An 18,783-nucleotide genomic window follows, 5' to 3' on the forward strand; every position below is an offset into this window, starting at 1 on the left:
TGCCAGCATGTGCAGTGGCCTATTGGCGCCTGGGAGGTGAGCATGCACAGTGTGTGCACATGCTTGCCTGGGACTTCGTCCCTTTTCCGGTGGAATGCCCCAGGAAGGTCACACTCCGCCATTTTGGTTCTTAATGAGCATGCTTGAGCCCACTTGCCCAGTTCCTGATATCTTAATTGAGAAGCTGTCAATCACCAATTTCAGGTGTTTTCTATCTATAGGGGTCCTGCCTTTCTTTGATGCTGGCTGTAACCAATTATTATTTTAGAGCGGCAGTGTGACACTGCCTGACCATCACCTGATGGTTGTCTGACTTTACTGGTGAGGTGTGGTGGGGAGCCTTCTCCTGCCCTGGTTATGCCTGACTAGTTACCTACTGTAACAAAGCCATCGTCCCGCTTCTGCCTCCCACAAGTGCTGGGATTATAGGTGTGAGCTGCTGCGCCCCATGTATTTCGTTATATTTAAACAAAACTCTGTGTTGATGAGGAGAACCTTTCCCCCATTTATTTTGTATCCTTTAGTTCTCTGAAGAGCTCTGTATAACATTCTAGATAGTTAAATGCTTGTTTATTCTAAAAATGTCCCAAAATTCAACAGCCAAGACTTTGGCATTGTAATTTATGAGTTGCCTATAGAGAAAAACAAAACATCTCCTTTCTGTATGCTACATGCCTCCAGGTACTTTTTCCCAAGCATGTTTTATCTGAATCAAAAAGTAACACAAATTAACAAAAGTCTCCAAAAGTTCTTATTTCAGTTACTCATTTATTCAACATACATTTAGTAAACAGATACCGTATGCAAAGCCTGTTGCTATACACAGAAGGGGTATGAAAGAGAAAAGGGAAGGGGGGAATATTCCTTCTGGAGGAGACACAATGGCCCATGCACTATGCTTAGCATTTGATATCTGTGGGGCTATCCGAAGACACAGCTATTGCCTTCAACAAGTTTGCAGTCTAGCAAGGAGGGTATGACGGGTACTATTCCTATAGCAAGGTAAAATGGGAGCATGTGCCACAAGACAAGTACAAACTGGATTGCGTGTTAGAGTGGAGAGGAAGAGACCACTTTCAAATTGGGAGGTCAAGAAATCCCAGCTGAGAATTGGCTAGAATTTCAAGGATTTCAATAGGAGAGCATAGTATGTGGTGGCAGAAGTTGGGGAATCTAGAAGTCGGCATAGGTAGATGTGTGATGTAAAGAGTATGGGTAGGAAAGAAGTGGGAACTATTTGAGCAAAAAGAAATGCAGTTTAGACCAGTCGCAGTGGCTCACACCTGCCATCCCAGCACTTTGGGAGGCCAAGGTGGGTGGATCTCTTAAACCCAAGAGTTCGAGGCTAGCCTAGGCAACACGATGAAACCTTGTCTCTACCACAAATACAAGAATTAGCTGGGCATGGTGGAAGGATCACCTACCTGAGCCCCAGGAAGTTGAGGCTACAGTGAGCTGTAATGACACCACTGCACTCCAGCCTGGGTGACAGAGCGAGGTCCTATCTCAAACAAAACAAAATGAAACTAAACGACAGAAAGAAATGCAGTTTAGGTGGTGAATAGGGCACACCAGAGCCTCCTGAACATGTCAGACCAAAAGAATTACTTCTGTAAGTGTTCGTATCTGTGGTAATTAAAAAAAAAAAAAAAAGAGGTTTCTTTTTAGGTTTCGCCTAAATCTATTAATTCAGAATCTCGGGGGTACTTTTTTTTGGCAAACACTTTTCTTTTTAAAGCAAGTACTCAAAGTGATTGCTAACATCAGGTAAGTTTGGGAAGTCCTGGAATGTGAGGGCTGGAATGATAAAGGGAGGCCCCGCACTTGGATTGTATTCAGAAGGTAATCGTTGCATGCAAGAATTCCCACCCATTTGGTCAATAAGCAAAATATTCCTAAATTGTCTTTGTCTGTATGCCTTTGACTCTTCAGTCACATTCTTTTAGACATTTGGGAACCTAGGTCGCTCAGGTAAATGTGACACAAGGCCAGCCCTCCCCATGTTGAAGAATTGTGACACTGTGGAGCCAGAGCGTGGTTCCACACAGTCCAAGTGGAGCAGGCAGCTGCTGCTAAGAGCTTCTCTTTCACTGAATTGGGCCATGTTCTCTGTGGCATGTTTAAATAGCCCTTTAAAGGCAGTAAAAATGGGTTTCTATTGCTCAATCCCTCCTCTGTGGTTGCCCCACTGACAGGACTGAGACATGTATTGAGTGGATGGGAACTGTCACTCTGGCTTGGTCTCTTCTGTCTGTATTATTTTAGAAGTGAAAGCTCACAAGCTGTTAGGGAATGGATGAACAAAATGAAAAAGCACTGGTGCTAGATCCAAGTCTTTTAACTTTTATTAACAAATGCTCTCTTATCTGGACTATAGGGCATGATGGCCTTTGGAATGCCCAAAGAGAGGACCTTCCCTTTTCATTTTGTCCCCTTCTCTTTATTTGTCCCCTTTCTATTTTATCTTTCTGGACCCAAGTCCTCGTTTCTAAACGCATCTCTTCTAGGCTCTACCTCCCAGACTGGCTCCCTCATGCCTTCCCCTGGGTCTCTGGTCTCCTTAGCTGTCTGTGTCCCCTCTGCCTGCAGCTTCCCACCCCTTCATCATCTGAACTCATCCTCAGCCTCTCCAGAGCAACGTCATGATCTCTTTACTCTCTCTCAACCTCCTTGCTTTTCACCCTTGCCCATGAACTCCGTCAACCCATTTTCAGCTTCCCCTTCCTTGACTTCTTGTCCTTTTCTTTTGGTGCTGCTACTCTATGCCCGGTTGTCCAGCTTCATTCCTCCCGTCTCCATGTTTCCTTCAACATCTCTGCCTCTTCCCATCCCGCTCCTGGCTGCCCTTGCTCTGCTTAAAGTTACAGTAATATCACTGAATTCTGCTTCGAGGTAGACTGGAAGAGTGGTTGGGACCAGAAATTAAGAAGAAAGGTGGTCAAGAGCATTCATTGGTTCTTGGGCTCCACTGCCTGGTTTCAAGTTCAGACAGTGCGGTCTTTGTAAGTGCCTCTTTGTGCTTCATCTTAATCTTTCAAATGGGCCTGCTAGCAGTATGCAAGTTGTAAGGCTATTATGAGCATTGAATAAGCTCATATACGTCAAACACTTAGAACAGGGCCTGGCATGTAAATACCATGAGAGTGTTCGTTGTTATTTCTCTACCTGGTCTGTGTCCTGTAACTGCTTCCTTTTTCATTCACACTGAATATGTCTGCACATTTGCCAGGTTATAACATTGGTACAGTATTTGTAAAAATTTTTTTAAATATTATTTCTTAGCTGGGCATGGTGGCTCACACCTGTAATCCCAGCACTTTGGGAGGCCAAGGTGGGTGGATCATGAGGTCGGGAGTTCGAGACCAGCCTGACCAACATAGTGAAACCCTGTCTCTACTAAAAACACAAAAAAATTAGCTGGGCGTGGTGGTGGGTGCCTGTAATCCCAGCTACTCAGGAGGCTGAGTCAGGGGAATTGCTTGAACCGGGGAGGCGGAGGTTGCAGTGAGCTGAGATCATGCCACTGCACTCCAGCCTGGGTGACAGAGTGAGAGTCTGTCTCAAAAAAAAAAAAAAAAAAAAAAAAGAAAGAAAAAAGAAAAAAAAATTATTCCTTAAGATGAAAAACTTTAACGTTTGCTTTCTGCAGTGTATGTATAAGCTGGTGTACAACAGAGAAGATGCAAGCTCCCTTTCCACTGCATGTCTGCTCAAAAAATGACTAGTCCATTTTTGTGAGCAGAAAGTTCAAAGCCAAAGTTTAGTTGATTCAAGTAATTCCTCCTTGCTCATATACACTGAGAAATGGTGAGCCGTTCTTTTATCTTTTCCTTATTTGTCTTTAGCTATGTTCGTTGACATAAACTTGACAGTTTGTGTTATGCTCATGGACTAGAAATTGAAATTGCAGAAAATAAGGAAGAAGGAATTGAAAGAAGAGACTAGAAAGGGGGCATTTTACAAATTGTGAAAGATGAATATCAGCACCTTGTTTTAAAACAAGAAATGGATCTCCAGAGAGGAAGGACCGATCATCCTTTAGAGTAAAAGGTCTATAAACTGTCATGCATCAGATTTACCTGAAGGAGTCTATCCTCAGGCTTCTGACAAGTTCAGAGTTGCATTTTAAACAAACTCCCAGGTGATGCTGTGATATAGTTTGACTGTATCCCCACCCAAATCTCATCTTGAATGGTAATCCCCATAATCCCCACGTGTCATGAGGGACCTGGCGGGAGGTAATTGAATCATGGGGCGGTTTTCCCTCATGCCGTTCTCGTGATAGTGAGTGAGTTCTCACGAGATCTGATGGTTTTGTAAGCGTCTGGCATTTCCCCTGCCGGCATTCATTCTCTCTCCTGCTGCCCTGCCTTCCACTGTGATTGTAAGTTTCCTGAGGCCTCCTCAGCCATGCAGAACTGTGAGTCAATTAAACCTTTTTTCTTTATAAATTACTCAGTCTTGGGCGTTTCTTCATAGCAGCATGAGAACGGGCTAATACATGCTGCTATAGTCCAGGGACCATACTTTGAGAAATACTGCCATAGACTTTTCTTCCTGCCCCTTCATAACACTTTATTCTTTCCTTTTTGTTCGTTAAAAATAGTAGTACCTCCCTTAGTAATAGGGAGATATTACTGCTCTAAAATAATTTCATTCTTCATTGGCGTTAATGCCATTTATTGTACTTTCTATTATCTTTATTTGTAAAGTTGTCCTCATTCACATACAATGAATTCTTCTCTTCCTCCTGAGCCCTCATCACCAGCTCCACCTGCCTCAGTCCCCAGCACACCCGAACCCCGGCTTCTTACTTGCAAATCCTGCCCAAATGACCAATACATACTGGAATAGAGACTTTCTACCAGGTTAGAGTATGGAAAAGAAGGGTCTTGAGGCTGAGCTACAGCAAAAGAGTTACCACCAAGAGTTTTCCAGGAGTGTGCTCAGCCAGGAGGGAGAGAGGAAAACAACAGGGTCAGAAGCTCAAATGCTGAATGACAGACATGGTGATGTATGGAGCTGAATGTTAGCATGAGGACCATAATAGACACCTATTGCTTTTGCCTTCCTATCCCCCAATGTCTCTCTTTTTTTTTTTTTTTTTTTTTTGGTGGAGCATCTGCCTTTACTTTTAAGGAACTGTTTTTCTTTTATATTTTGTAGGTCTAATTTGAGGCCCTACTTTCCCAGCCCCAGGTATGGGCTCTAGGCTTTTCAATGAGAGTAGCTCATGCTCTGGTTGGGGTGACTTGTGGCTGACTGGACATGTGGCCCCAGGGGGCTATTCTGAGTCCTTTGAAGCCTGAGCTAGAGGGAAAAGAAGGCCACTCTCCTTTGGAAAGTTCAGAAGCTTAGATTATGTCCATTAGGGCTGCTGGGGACTACATAGTCTTCCATTTGGAGAAAGCATTCCTGAAGATGAAGTCAAGACTAAAGAAATCAGGATAGGGAGAGAGAGGGAGAGGGAGAAGAAGAGGGAGTTCAGTTATTTGAATCCCTGAATCTAGCTATGCCAGAAGCCAAACTACTGTTGGAGTTCTCAGTTATGTGAGCCAATTAAGGCTCTTTTTTGCTAAAACCACATAAATTGGGTTTCTGTCATTTGCAATAGAAAAAAAAGTCCAGAAGGCCATTAAAAATGTTGCTTTGGTCTATGGGATATCCATATCATGTCCCCTTGGTTTTTCCTTTGAAACCTCCCTCATCTCCCTACTCTCAAGTGTATGGATAGTGACACTTGGCTTGGCCAATCTGTGATTTCCATCTTCTAGGCTGCAGCAATTGGTTCAGGGATGAGCACAAGGTGTAATCCAGGTCTGGGAGACTCATTTCTGTATTTTTTTTTTTTATGAAGTATTGGAAATGTAAAGCTAATTTTTTTACCTGAAATTGCAGTGCTAGAAGACATCAGCCTGGAGCTGTTGGGGTGATTATATAGGAAGGGCTTGTGTGAAAGCAAAGCCCACAGAGAACATTTGGATGTAGGGAGATCAAGGCTGATGACATCAATATTCAGAACAGCTGAGGTTAAGAGGTTCAAGAAGCTTAAAAACACATTAAAGAGAATTGTTAATCAGCTGCAGAGTGCACATGTTTAGAATCTTAGTAAATCATGGTCAGCTTAAGCAGATTTTCCTAATTGGCTTTGTGTTCCAAAAGATTTTAGTTGTAGTTTTAGCCAGTTTTTTCTGTCTTTTGCTCCATTATATATAAGGATAAAAATGATTCTTACTGAAAATTATGATAGAATCAGAATTTCAGAACTGAAAGGGACCTTAGAGTTTATCTAGCCTTGCGGTTTCCAAGTTATGGGCCATATCATTTTTATAAGTGGTCCCTAAATTCATATGTGTCACAAACATCATTCTGCAGCTGAAAAAAATGCTTATATCTGGGACACGTACGTGGATTATCATTTTTCAAATGAGTGCAGGTGCTGCTATGATTATGTTAGAATTCATTTAACGTTTGGACAGAAAGCCCAGTACCATTTATCAATCAGTAAAGCCATTTTTTCAATCAGTAGAAACGTTTACTACCAACCTTTTAGTAGGGGGAAGAGTCTGAAAACTGTTGATGTTAACATATTTCACATAACTGAAAGGATTTTAAAACATATCCCTGGCCCAAAATGTTGATTTGTAATAAGTGAAGAATCTAAGAGGTTACATGACCTGTCTGAACATTTGTAGTGGTTCTGTGCTACTTTTGTCATGGTGCAAGGCTATGAAAAGGTGGCTACCTAGGGGACATGGTACCTACGTGGTACATGGAGAAGAGGTGAAGAGTCTTGTGTCATTATATCTCTGCCACCTGTAATCCTCACCACCGTCCCTGGCTCATGGGTATCTTCCCGACCCACCCATCCTTTTGTGCCCCTTCCCCTGGCTTGCTGCACTCTTGTCGCATGACTTCCTTCCAGTGTTTTGGAAAGGCTCTGCTTTTCTCATCCCCGGTATTTGGCACACGTGATTGCCTGTCTAGAATGCTCTCAGCCCCATTCCTTTGCTTGAGTTAATGCCTCCTCTGTCCTCACCTCTCAGTTTAAGAGTCACTTCCTCAGAGGAGGGCCACCATGATTACACTCATCCCAGCCCCTGTCCAAGGCAAGTCCTTTTGTTGTGTGTCTTCTGCAGACAGCATTGCTTTCCTTGGGCATACTTCCCTTGGTGTGGAACTCTGCTTTTTTTTTTTTTTTTTTTTAATCCAAAATGTGTTTATTGAGATGGTTTCCCACTCATCTTCATTCAGAGTGTTTTAGTGCTGCTTCCTCCTGAAGGAACATCCTTCTGTAAGCCTTGCTTTTCCTCCTGTAGGCTGGCAGAGGACAGTGGAGCAGCCAACACGCAGAACTACCGTTTGTGCATGGCTAAAGACCGTGGTGATTTTATAGCATCCTGGGCATTTCACATCCATGAAGTAGGAATTGGGGCTATGCACCAGGCATTTCTTCTTGTGTTTCCTCTTCTCCTCTTCTGGGAAGGGATGAAGGAGATCCTTTGTGAGAGGCGTGTTCTCATGTGGGTGGGTCATCACTGCTGGAAAGGCGGAACTCTGCTTTTGTGCTGGCATTTGACGAGGTTTGATTTCCCCACCTGAGAAAGCGGAGTCCTGACAGCCGAGACAGTGTTGATTTTTGTGCATAATTGTCTTCACCGGTGCTTGGCATGTAATAAAATGTGTTGCACAGATGAAGCAGAGGCTTCTAAGGTGCCTTAAATTCCTGCTCTCTCTGCTCCTCTACCTCTGTTATGCCAAATTTCACATTCTTGTGCTTCATTTTTACATTTTCTGTCCCTGTAACTAGTCTTGGAACTCTTTAAGGGCAGAAACTGTATTGTATTTATCTTTATATCTATATATCTATTTTTATCTAAAATGTGAAGAGAAGGCCCACCTGCAAGCTTGTGACATAACCAGAAAACTATGTCCTATATACAGCCCTCCTAAAAATAGCCCAGCACGTGCTCTGTTATAATCTGACTCAGATGCTTTATGTAGTAGAATTTCAGGAATATGCCTGTCTTTATACACTCATTAAAACCCCTGAATTGAGTTAGTCTTTTAAGTGTATTTCAGCAACTGCTATGATAAGATGAATGTATTATCCCGGGTTTAACGAGAAACAGAGGCTCCATGAACTGTGAGCATTCCGTTGCTTCACAAACACCTTCTCTACTTACCCTGAAGTAAAAGTTAAAGGGTTGAAGGATGTGTGGGCTGGGAAGACCACCCAAGAATAATGTCGTATTTACTGTAATGTATAAGCACAAACTTTTAGGGTTATACACCATAGGTTTGAACCTTAGCTTTGCCACTAACTACCTGTGTGGCGTTAGCAGGACTCTCTCTCTCTAAGCTTTATTTTCTTTGCAGCTCAGTAGAGAGAATAACAGTACCTGCTTTATAAGGCTGCAGGGAGCATCGTGGAAAGCAAGCATGTGAAGTACTCTGCACAGGCCGGACTTGAGGGCTCAGGGCCATAACCACTGCTTCCCCTCCCTCAGTGGGAGGCAGGTGGGTGGGTGGGAGGCAGGCAGGTGGGTGGGTGGGTAGGTGGAGCTCGAGTAGCAGGAACATCCCGGATGAGACAGTGCTGCCTCTTCTTTCTCTGTAGCCAGAGTGGTAAATGGGAGAGGAGTAAAAAGGTCCCGGGGAATAGAAAACAAACTTATCCAAGCCATGATCAACCATTTGTTCTTTGGGGCAAGGAGTGGGAGTGGGGGTTGGGGTATGAGTGACTTGAAGATAAAGGTGGGACATCTAACTGACATTGGTTATAACGGTAAGTTAGTTTCAGTAAGAATAAAATATCAGGCTGGGCATGGTGGCTTATGCCTGTAATCTCAGCATTTTGGGAGGCTGAAGTGGGAGGATCACTTGAGCCCAGGAATTTGAGATCAGCCTGGACAACAAGACGAAAACCTAGCTCTGCAAAAAATACTAAAATTAGCCGGCCGTGGTGGTGTGTGCCTGTAGTCCTAGCTACCTGGGAGGCTGATACTGAGGGTGTGAGGCTGATACTGAGGGTGTGAGGATCACCTGAGCCCAGGAAGTCGAGGCTACAGTGAGCTGAGACTGTACCACTACACTCTAGCTTGGGCGACAGAGGGCAACCCTGTTTTTAAAAAGAAGTAAAAAAGAATAAAATATCAAAAGACCTTGAGGAAGGAAGACAAAACAGATACACTTAAAATACAGCTCAATGGCAGATCCTGGGATAAAACATTGTCTTAGAGCTTCCTGGCAGCTGTGGACTCTGACGTATTTTCATTGTAGATTTTAAGTTTTTTTTTTCTTTGCATGATGCCTAATTTACATGCTGATTTCTCCTGAAACCTGATGTTGAATCATTGCTTTTTTTAAATGGAAAGGATTTAGATTAGATCATGGAGTGAAAGAATACTGTAGTTTATAAAGTGCAACACAAATGTAAAGAGTAATCGTTAAAGCATTCTAACTCCAATGAACTATCTTCTTCTTAGTTCCTTCTAATCCACTCTCCAGAGTTGACCAGAGGGTTATTCCTAAAACACAATCTGGTCACATGTTTCCTTTGCTTATAGTCTCTGTCCTCCATACTTACCGCAGTAATTGTCATTTTCTTTATATTAAGTTTTTGTTAAATGGTCTGAAGTCACACAGTATTAAAAGCAGCAATCTTTACTCTTTCCTTCCCCAGTCCTGTTCCTCAGAGCAGAGTTTATAAAACTACCTCAGTGTTCAAGTGCTCATAGCACTCAAGTACATTGGTAGGGTTTCTAGGACTTAAAAAATTATTTTAAAAATGTAACTATCATAACCACTTACAGTAAGTTGGGAAATTACCAAAAAAAACTGTGCCTTTGCTTATATTGCCCTAATGGTACCATAGTTTAACCATCATCATATTGTTGGCTGGACCCCAAATTATGTAATTGCCTTAATTTGGGGCCACTTAAATTATTTCCAGTTCTTATTGCTATAATCTATGGAAAACATCTTTTTCAAAATTATTTTGTTTATATTAAAATATAAACATATACTTCAAAATTGTTTCCTTAGGGTTGATAGTCCAAATGGCAAAATCTGGGCCAAATAGTACAAATACTTTTATGGATCATGAAACTCATAAACTATCTTCAAAAATGATTAGCCACTATCCGGTGCATCCAGAAATACATTCAAGTACTCTTTTCACCTCATCCTTGCTATTCCTTTTTTGACTTTGACTAATGTCTCATTGTTTTGAAATCTAGACCTTTACAAAATTCTCTTAGTATTATTCTTGGTGGGAAACATTAAGACATAAAATATAAAACTCTACTTGTAAACTTGAATTTCTTTTCTTTTTTGAGATGGGGACTCACTCTGTCACCCAGGCTGGAGTGCAGTGGCGCCATCTTGGCTCACTGCAACCTCCACCACCTAGGCTCAAGCGATCTTCCTATTTCAGCCTCCCAAATAGCAGGGACCACAAGCATGTACCACCATGCCCAGGTAATTTTTTTTTGTTTTGTGTTTTTTGCAGAGCCAGAGTTTCACTATTTTGCCCGGGCTGAAACTTCGATTTCTTTTAAGGTATAAAATACTGAAACTTTATTGTTTTCAAACTCTCAATTATCAAATTACCAGATATGATGCATTCTAGCATTATTTTCTCATACATTTATAATTTCTACCTTGTTTTATTTCCTGCAGCTTGTTGCTGTAGGAACAGGTATGGTGAATCACATGCCATATTGTGTTGGCCAAGAAAATAACTCCATCTCTAGTTGTCTGGCACATCTTGACAAAATATATGGTGCAGTTTAAAAGTGTTTCAAAGGCTTCTTGCTCTAAAATTTGGGGAAAAAACTATCCATTGCTTGCATATGTGAGCGTAAAATGATTCACTTGGTATTAATGCCTTTAGGTTCTTTGATTGGCTAGGGTATATGAGAGAACTAAGAGAAAGGAACACTCATTAAAGGCAAATAAAGACTTGATACTTTTTCTTCTTTATTCACTAGGTAAGATTTATAGTATGGTAATCAGAAATTCCAAACTGGCTCTCAGGCATTGTATCTACATGATGCCAACTTTTGTCAGTGAACTGTAAATTTTGTCCTCAAACCATTGCTTCATGCTATTTTTCACCAGGGCAAATAAGCAGATTGATCTCAGGAACCAGAGGTTGCATGGATGGCTGGTCCAATTGATCCACCTGTCCTAATGGATCATTGTGTAACAGGGTGGAAAAACAGGAAACTTGATTTAGACACCATTTTGATCAGAGACTGAAGTCAAATGATGTGAGTGCTCAGGTCGTTATGATTCCTTTAGTTAACTCTATCCTGTAGAGTAGGGAGCTCTGCTGATCTCACCTCAGTCGTGCTTATGACAATAGAATTATTTTTCAGGGGGTCAGTATTTGGTAGTTTTGAGAGAAGGTTCAGTTTTACTAGAGGAATATTATAAATGCAATAGTTTTATTATACTTTCCATGTAACTTTTGAAGAGGAAGAACATACACATGGTTTTCTCAAGAATGAAAAACAATTCTCAGCAAACAATTTGTTGTGAAAAAATGCCCTTTAACTTTTATAGATGTTTGTGTCTGTCCAATCCTGGCTTTTTCTCAGTTTCTCAGAACCCTCATCCATCCCACCCACCCCATCACAGAATTTGTGTGACCCCTGGCAAAACACAAAAGTCCTCTCCCCACTAATGAGAGGTTTGGGAAACATATTCTCTTGTGTGTTATTCCCCAAATAGTTGTTTCATACCATTCTTCAGAGGCAAATAAATGAGCTGTGCTAAGGAATCAGTTTCATGGGTGTTTAGAAAAAATGGATCCATCTGACTTAATGGATAATTGTGTAACAGAGTTCAACAACAACAATAACAAACACACTTAGCCTTCAAGCTTTGGGGCTGCAGTGCCTGGAGATCAGCCAGATCTTTCCTGTTCAGTGACAATAAACATGTGGTAGTGTCCTGAACTAATGCTCATCTTGGGAGGAATTCAAGATTGGGGGTAGGGTGTGGAGGTACAGAGAGGGAACCTGCTGTTTGGTGCCTTTCTGCTAAAATCATAGTCCTAGCCTTTCAGCTATTTTCTTTCTTAGCCCCTCCTGACCATTCCCTCAAGTCCCCACTCCCTGCACATGCAGAATGAGTGTGCTTTCTCCAACCACCAATCTCTCTATCTCCTGAATCCCCTATGCAGAGGAAGAGCCCAGCCCTGTGCCCTGCCTTGTTGCCTTATCCATAATAGTCAAGTCTCTTGGAGCTGGGCATCTTTTCACACCACCTTAGCTTTGTATTCATCTAACTTTTGCACTTAGAGATTTATTATGCCCTGGGACTCTTTCCTCAGCTCAGAAGCCTCGAGGTGGGTTGCAGAGCTTTGCTGTTCTTCCTCATGAGGGCTGCACCTCTGCCAAAATATTTCTTTTCCTGCTGCTGCTTTTTCACAAGGTTGTTCTCTTGTTCCTTTCCCCACGCTGGGCAATCCGTCCTGTGCTGTGGTTGGGTCAGCCTGTTTTTTGGAAGGTATTTTTTACATTTGCTTCAGTTGTTTGGATTCTAAGGCAGGGTATACCCTCTCTGTGGTCTACATGTGAAAATGCACATTTACAAAACAAAGCCAATATAAATGGATTATGCTGTTGACTTAATAAGAACAAAATTTTCTAGCAACAGGGAATAGAAATGTAAATTTAGTTTTTGGTGATTCATTACTTAATAGGAAATATTCCAATTCAACATTTATAAATAAAGTAAAAGTACAATTTACTTATTCATCTGTTTAGTCAGCATATATTATTTGAGCATCTATTATGAGTCAGATTTCACACTAAGTAATGAAGACACAAAGAAGAATGAAACAATTCCCAACCACATTGGGAAATCTGACAGTCTAAGGGAAGAGACACATACAAAAAGAGGTCATTTGAAAACAATGTGATATTCTAGTAACAGGATATACACAGAGGATTAAGGGAATATGAATAAATGAACAATTGAATGAGTGAATGAAGTTTTCTATTTCCTTTAATGTAATAGAAAACAAGTAGTTCAATGGCTACTTACTGGATATAGAGGGTTGAAAATAAATCTGCACTTACAAAAACACTCCTCCTATAAAGGCGTGGGTTTGCATTCTTTCTCCTGAAACTGGGCAGGTGTTTTCACTATATTTCCCAACAGTGTGTGATGAAAGTGATGCTGTGTGAATTCCAAAGTGAAGACAAAATGTGATGCTACTACTGCCTTGCTGGAGCTCCAAGCACCATGCTGTGAGGAAGCCCAAGGTAGCCTGTGTAAGGACACTACATGGAGAAGCCCTGAGCATACATGAATAAAAGAGCTGCCCAGCATCTCCCATCTGCTCCAACCCACCTACTGTTCCAGCCACTATCTGACAGCAACCACACGAGAGACCCTAAGCCAGAGCCTTTTAAAAAAATTTTATTTATTTTATTTTATTTTTTGAGATGGAGTCTTGTTCTATTGCCCAGGTTGGAGTGCAATGGTGCCATCTTGGCTCACTGCAACCTCTACTCCTGGGTTCAACTGATTCTCCTGCCTCAGCCTCTTGAGTAGCTGGGACTATAGGCACGCATCACCATGCCTGGCTGATTTTTTTTTTTTAATTTTTAGTAGACATGGTTTCACTGTTTTGTCCAGGCTGGTCTTGAACCCCTGACCTTAAGTAATCTGCCTGCCTCGGCCTCCCAAAGTGCTGGGATTAGTGAGCCACTGAACCCCACCCTGGTAGAATCTTTCTCAGACTCCTGACCCACAGAAACAACAAGAGAATAAAATGTTTGTTCTTGTTTCAAGACCTTAAGTATTGGATAGATTTGATATATATCAGAAAAATGGAACAGACTGTTACTTTGTAGTGGGGTGCTGCTAGAACAAAAGATGAAAACAATTTGGGGTCGGGCATCAGGGAGATGCTGGAAGAGCCTTGAAGATATTGTCAGCAGAAGCCCGTTGGGCCCTGAAGAATCTGTTCTAAAGGTTTAAAGGAATGTGAGGAAAACTTTATTGAAAACCAGAAGAAAGGAGGCCTTTGTTAGGTGGTGGGAGAAAGTTTAGCCAAATTGTCACCTGTAGTAGTATGGAAAAGAGAAAATGTAACCAACGAACTAATGGATCTGTCTGAGAAAATCTGCAGGCAGAATGTTGAAAAAGCCAACTGGTTTCTTTTAGACATCATGCTAAGACACAAATAGACAGATAAGCCAAAAATGCAACTGTTCAGTTTTTAATAAAAACATAGAGGAAATAGTAAGATGTCAAGACTGTTTTTGAAAATAAATGTTTCTTATTTTACCAGAAAATAAAAACTCTCTCAAGTACTATTTCAGGGCAGAGATCAAATCCAGGGTGGTCTTGTACAACCCTTTGTTAAGACCTCAAAGATGTTAGGTGGGGCCTCATATCCTTTCAACAGACAAAAATGTTCTAAGAATCTGAAGGGTGTGCATCGCAGACCCTTTGTGTTAATAGGGTTTTTAAAATTTTTTGTTTTTGTTTTTCTTAAGACTGTTTTGTTTAGGGTTTTTTTGAGACAGGGTTTTGCTGTCTCTCCCAAGCTAGAGTGCAGTGGCTCGCTGTTGGCTCAATGGATGTAACCTCCACATCCCATGCTTAAGGGATCCTTCCACCTCAGCCTCCCAAGTAGCTGGGACCACATGTGTAAGCCACAAAGCCTAGCTAATTTTTGTATTTTGGTAGAGATAGGGTTTCAACATGTTGCCCAGGTGAGTGTCAAACTCCTGGGCTACAGCCGTCCTCCCACCTTGGCCTCCCTAACTGCTGGGATTTATAGGCATGAGCCACTGTGCCAGGACTTTTAAGACACTTAAGGGAATTTTCCAAAGACAACCTCACGGGGAGTGAAGGCTTACTTTAAAGAGTTTTGTCTGACTTTCATTTAATGGAGTAGATTACAAATTAATATACAAAAATTTCACAAAAAATTTTTAAAGGAATTGTGTCAGCTTGAACTGAAAAGGACAGACGGAGCAAAATGAAAAGAGGCCTTTGTTTTCCAGAATGAATGTGGGCAGGAAGGATCCTGAAATATCTACTTAGCTGCATTTCCAATGCTATGTCATAAATGGCAATACAACTTCTGCCTTGTTTGCTGGAACACTTGCAATGGAGCACTGTTTTGGCAGGTAAGCCGTCTGACTGCCCTAGGGGCACCATGCTGTGAAGTCCAGTTGGTCTACCTAGAGAGATCATATAAAGAAGCACTGCGACAGCATGCTGAGAGAGGGGGAGAGAGGAGGGAGAAATGTATCAATCCCTGGCTAACCCCTAGCTTCTCCAGACCTCCATTTTTTTTTTCCTGCTCTGTCTACCATCTGACTGGGTGAGAAGTCTCAAGCCAGACCTACCCAACAGAGCCCTTCTCAAATTCCTGACTCACAGGAACTGTGAATCATAGTGAAGTAATAATTGTTTTAAGCCATTAAATTTTGGGGTGGTTTGTTATATAGTCCTAAGAAACCAGAACACTGGCCATGTAAATTTGAACAGTATATAACTTTTTATGCTTCCAAATAGGAAAATAAATATTCATTTATTTACTCTTTGATTTATGTCAGATACTTTGCAAGCAACTTAATGAATGAATGGATGAATGAACATCTCCATTTTGAGGTGAGAACATTCAAAGGTGGGCCATAGAGGATTTATGTAACTCATCTAAGAATTCAAGACAAGTAAATGTCACTAGTGGACTTGAATCATCCCAAAGCCATTAAAGTTCCATTCATTCAACACTTATTTTATTGTGTGTTAACTATGTGCCAGGCACTGTGCTAGGCAATGGGGGTATGGTGTTAAACAAGACATTCATTGTTTCTGCCCTAACAATGCTAATATTCTCGTGGAAACTGACAATAAACAAGAAGTAATTATACATTTTGACCAACATGGAGAAGAAATATAAGAGTGCCATGATGAATTATAGGAGAGGATGCTCCTTTAAAGAAGGTATTTAGGAACATTCTCTCCAAGGTGGAGACATCTGAGCTAGAACTTGAAGCTTGAGAATTAGTCAGCTATGAGAAGAGGAGACAGCATTTTTTATGAGAGGATTAGATGACGTGTGTGTGTGTTTTTTGCACAGTAGTAAAGCATGTCACTTTACAGAGCCTCAGATGAGTGGGACTGGCAGTGAAAAAGCTTTGGGCACCCTGAGAGTGAGGGCCTTCTTGAATTTTGCCACTTTAGCCCCTCTCTTGTCTCATCCTAGTCCTGACCCTGAACGTAGACTTACAAATTTTAGATTTGTTGCATTATTGCCTATCACATTTAAGACCCATCTAATAAAAGAATCACCATAGACACAGGCGTACACAGATACACATACATAGGAAAAAGCCAAAGGATTGATCAAAATTAAGTGTTTAAAAATATTTATGTAACTGATGGGAATTTTATGATAAGCAGCAAGGGAATTGGCACTTATGTTTCAGCACAGGGCTTGCTGAGATACAAGTCTGGGGTTACTCAGTGGGGTAAGCAGGCTTATTGAGCTCATAATGTTTTAGTACCTGTTGGGGGATGAACTAATCAGCTCCAAATGGGCAACAGGCAGCGAAATTGTGTGTGTGTGTGTGTGTGTGTGTGTGTGTGTGTGTGTGAGAGAGAGAGAGAAGCGGGGGTGGGGGGTGGGGTGTGGAGAGGCAGTGTTCAGCCAATGAATGCTGTTCCAGCAGGGTTTGTTTGGGAAAGTTTACTATTCACAAAGTCTTCTTCTATAACATAAATATTTGTTTTGGTCAAATTCTTAGAAACTCTTTCTGAGATTCAAAGAATATGTACTATTGCACTTGGATTCAGAATGTATCATGGCCAAATTGAACCAAGAATTCCCCTTCATTAGTAAAATCATGTTGCCCTTGCAGGTTCTAAATCATTCCTGGGACAACGCAGACATTAGCGGAGGTGAAACTATGTGACTTGCAGACATGCCTGGGGAGATGGGGCTGAGCAGCAGACCTGAAACCAATTCCGGGCTTTGGAAAAAGGAGATACTGTGTCTGCTCACTTCATGTGTTATCTTCCAAGGATTCTTTTGGTATAAGCAGTTTTGCTTATCCTACCATTGTTCATTTTGCTCTCACTTTCTTTGAGGGATTATTTTTCCAGAGGAAAATGTGGTTCAAGGTCATTTCTAATTCCCTACATTTATTACTGTTGGGTTATTGATGTCTTTCTACTCTGATTATGCATGCCCGTCTTAAAGTTTTCTCTTTAAGAACTTTATAACTTTTCTTCTTTTCACACACTTATTACTGGCATCACTGCAGCCTAGTTGGGCCCTGGGCTCAGGAGAGGAAAAAAGCATGGAATCTACTCATCTGAAAAGTCAGTTTAACACAAGTTTATTTTCATTTATTATTTTTGTGTAGAGACAGGATCTTGCCATGTTGCCTGGGCTGGTCTCAAATTCCTGGCCTCAAGCCATCCTCCCTCCTTGGGACTCCCAAAGTGCTGGGAGCCACCACGCCTGGCTTAACACAAGTTTATTGAGTAACTACTTGAGTTGGGCATTGTCTCCTGGGTGCTAGGGATCTAGAGTTTAGTGAGTCCCTGGAAGAACTCACAATCTAGTATAATTACCTATTTGTATAACCATGTACAGTAAATAGGTAATTACGACATTAGTTTACAAACATCAAAGAAAGTAGACAGTATGTGCTGGAAGTGGGCTGCTCAGAACTGGGATGATGTAGAGCATTCTTCTGCAGGACACTTCAGAGTTTTAGTCCAGATGAGATTTATTAGCTCATTAGCTTGTTAGGTTTTTATTCATTCATTCATCAAACATTTATCAAGCACCTATCATGTGCTAGAAATATGCTACGTGTAGGTAGTGGCAATACAAAACGAAAAAGAAGGATCCCTGCCCTTAGAGAGGTTACGATAGACATGAAAACACATGGCTGCAATGTTTTCAAATGCTATAACAGAAGTCTCTGCATGGAATGGTTGGATTACAAGGGGAGAACAAGCTCCTTCATGGGGAGGCTTCAGGAAAAATGTCAGAAGTAATGTTAGAATTCTAAGACAAGTGAATGTTTACTGGGCTTTTATTAAAAAGAATACATGGGAGAAAGAATATTCCAGACTGAGGATGCACAGAGGCCAGGAGGCTTGAAACTACCTAGCACATTTTGGGGGAACTGCAAGACATCCAGCCTGGTTGGAGCTTCACATGCTTAGGGTGGGGCCCAGGGGGAGAGAACCTGTACAGGCAGTAGGCACAGTGTTCCTGGAGGACCACACGCTGGCAGAAGGCTGAGACACAATGCAGGGTATTCAGGGAACCACAGTGATGTGGCCTGTCTGAGGCACAGGAAAGAGAAGGAACTAGAGAGGCAGGGAAAGACCAAAACAGGAAGGGCTTTCAATGGTAGTCTGAAGCAAATTGAGTTTTTTGTCAATGATGGGAAGCCACAGAGGGATATTAAGACATAACTGTTTTTAATTTTTTATTTCTAAATTAAGACAGTAAAATTTGCTTTCATTACAGTCCTACCAGTTTTGACAAATGCGTAAGTCATATTGCAACCCCTTTAGACAAATATAGAGTAGTTCCACCATCCCAAAAGAGTGCCTCTGGCTCTCCCTTTGAAGTCAGCTCTCCTTTGTCCCGGGCAACCAGTGATCTGTTTTCTGTTCCTGTGGCATTGCCTTTTCTAAAATGTCATAGGAACACAATAACACATATAGCTTTTTGATTCTGACTTCTTTTACTTAGCATAATATATTTAAGATTTATCC

General features: G+C 41.5%; 1 protein-coding gene and 1 long non-coding RNA gene across 3 annotated transcripts in view; one reads left to right on the forward strand and one right to left on the reverse strand.

Annotated features, from left to right (window-relative positions):
- LOC134737654 (uncharacterized) overlaps positions 1 to 15,125 on the forward strand; it is a 39,672-nt gene extending 24,547 nt beyond the window's left edge. Inside the window, exons 4-5 of one of the 2 annotated variants that reach the window (XR_010122765.1) lie at positions 10,341 to 10,482; positions 15,036 to 15,125. This is a non-coding gene — a long non-coding RNA (uncharacterized LOC134737654). Of the gene's footprint in view, positions 1 to 10,340; positions 10,483 to 11,124; positions 11,239 to 15,035 lie in introns of those variants that run through there. The other variant, XR_010122764.1, reaches the window with a different exon arrangement.
- On the reverse strand, positions 7,222 to 7,575 carry LOC129010691 (small ribosomal subunit protein eS27-like). Its single transcript, XM_054445212.2, has one exon. It carries the CDS (start codon positions 7,573 to 7,575, stop codon positions 7,261 to 7,263), a length of 315 nt encoding a protein of 104 aa, XP_054301187.1. The 3' UTR covers positions 7,222 to 7,260.
- Positions 15,126 to 18,783: the final 3,658 nt, after the last annotated feature.

The sequence above is a fragment of the Pongo pygmaeus genome, chromosome 10 (assembly GCF_028885625.2).
Source record: "Pongo pygmaeus isolate AG05252 chromosome 10, NHGRI_mPonPyg2-v2.0_pri, whole genome shotgun sequence".
Classification (NCBI taxonomy): Eukaryota; Metazoa; Chordata; class Mammalia; order Primates; family Hominidae; genus Pongo; species Pongo pygmaeus.

Bases quoted from the DNA above. Each gene is read 5' to 3' on its own strand.
- LOC129010691 (XM_054445212.2), bottom strand. From the start codon at position 7,575: ATGCCAGCACAAAAGCAGAGTTCCGCCTTTCCAGCAGTGATGACCCAC.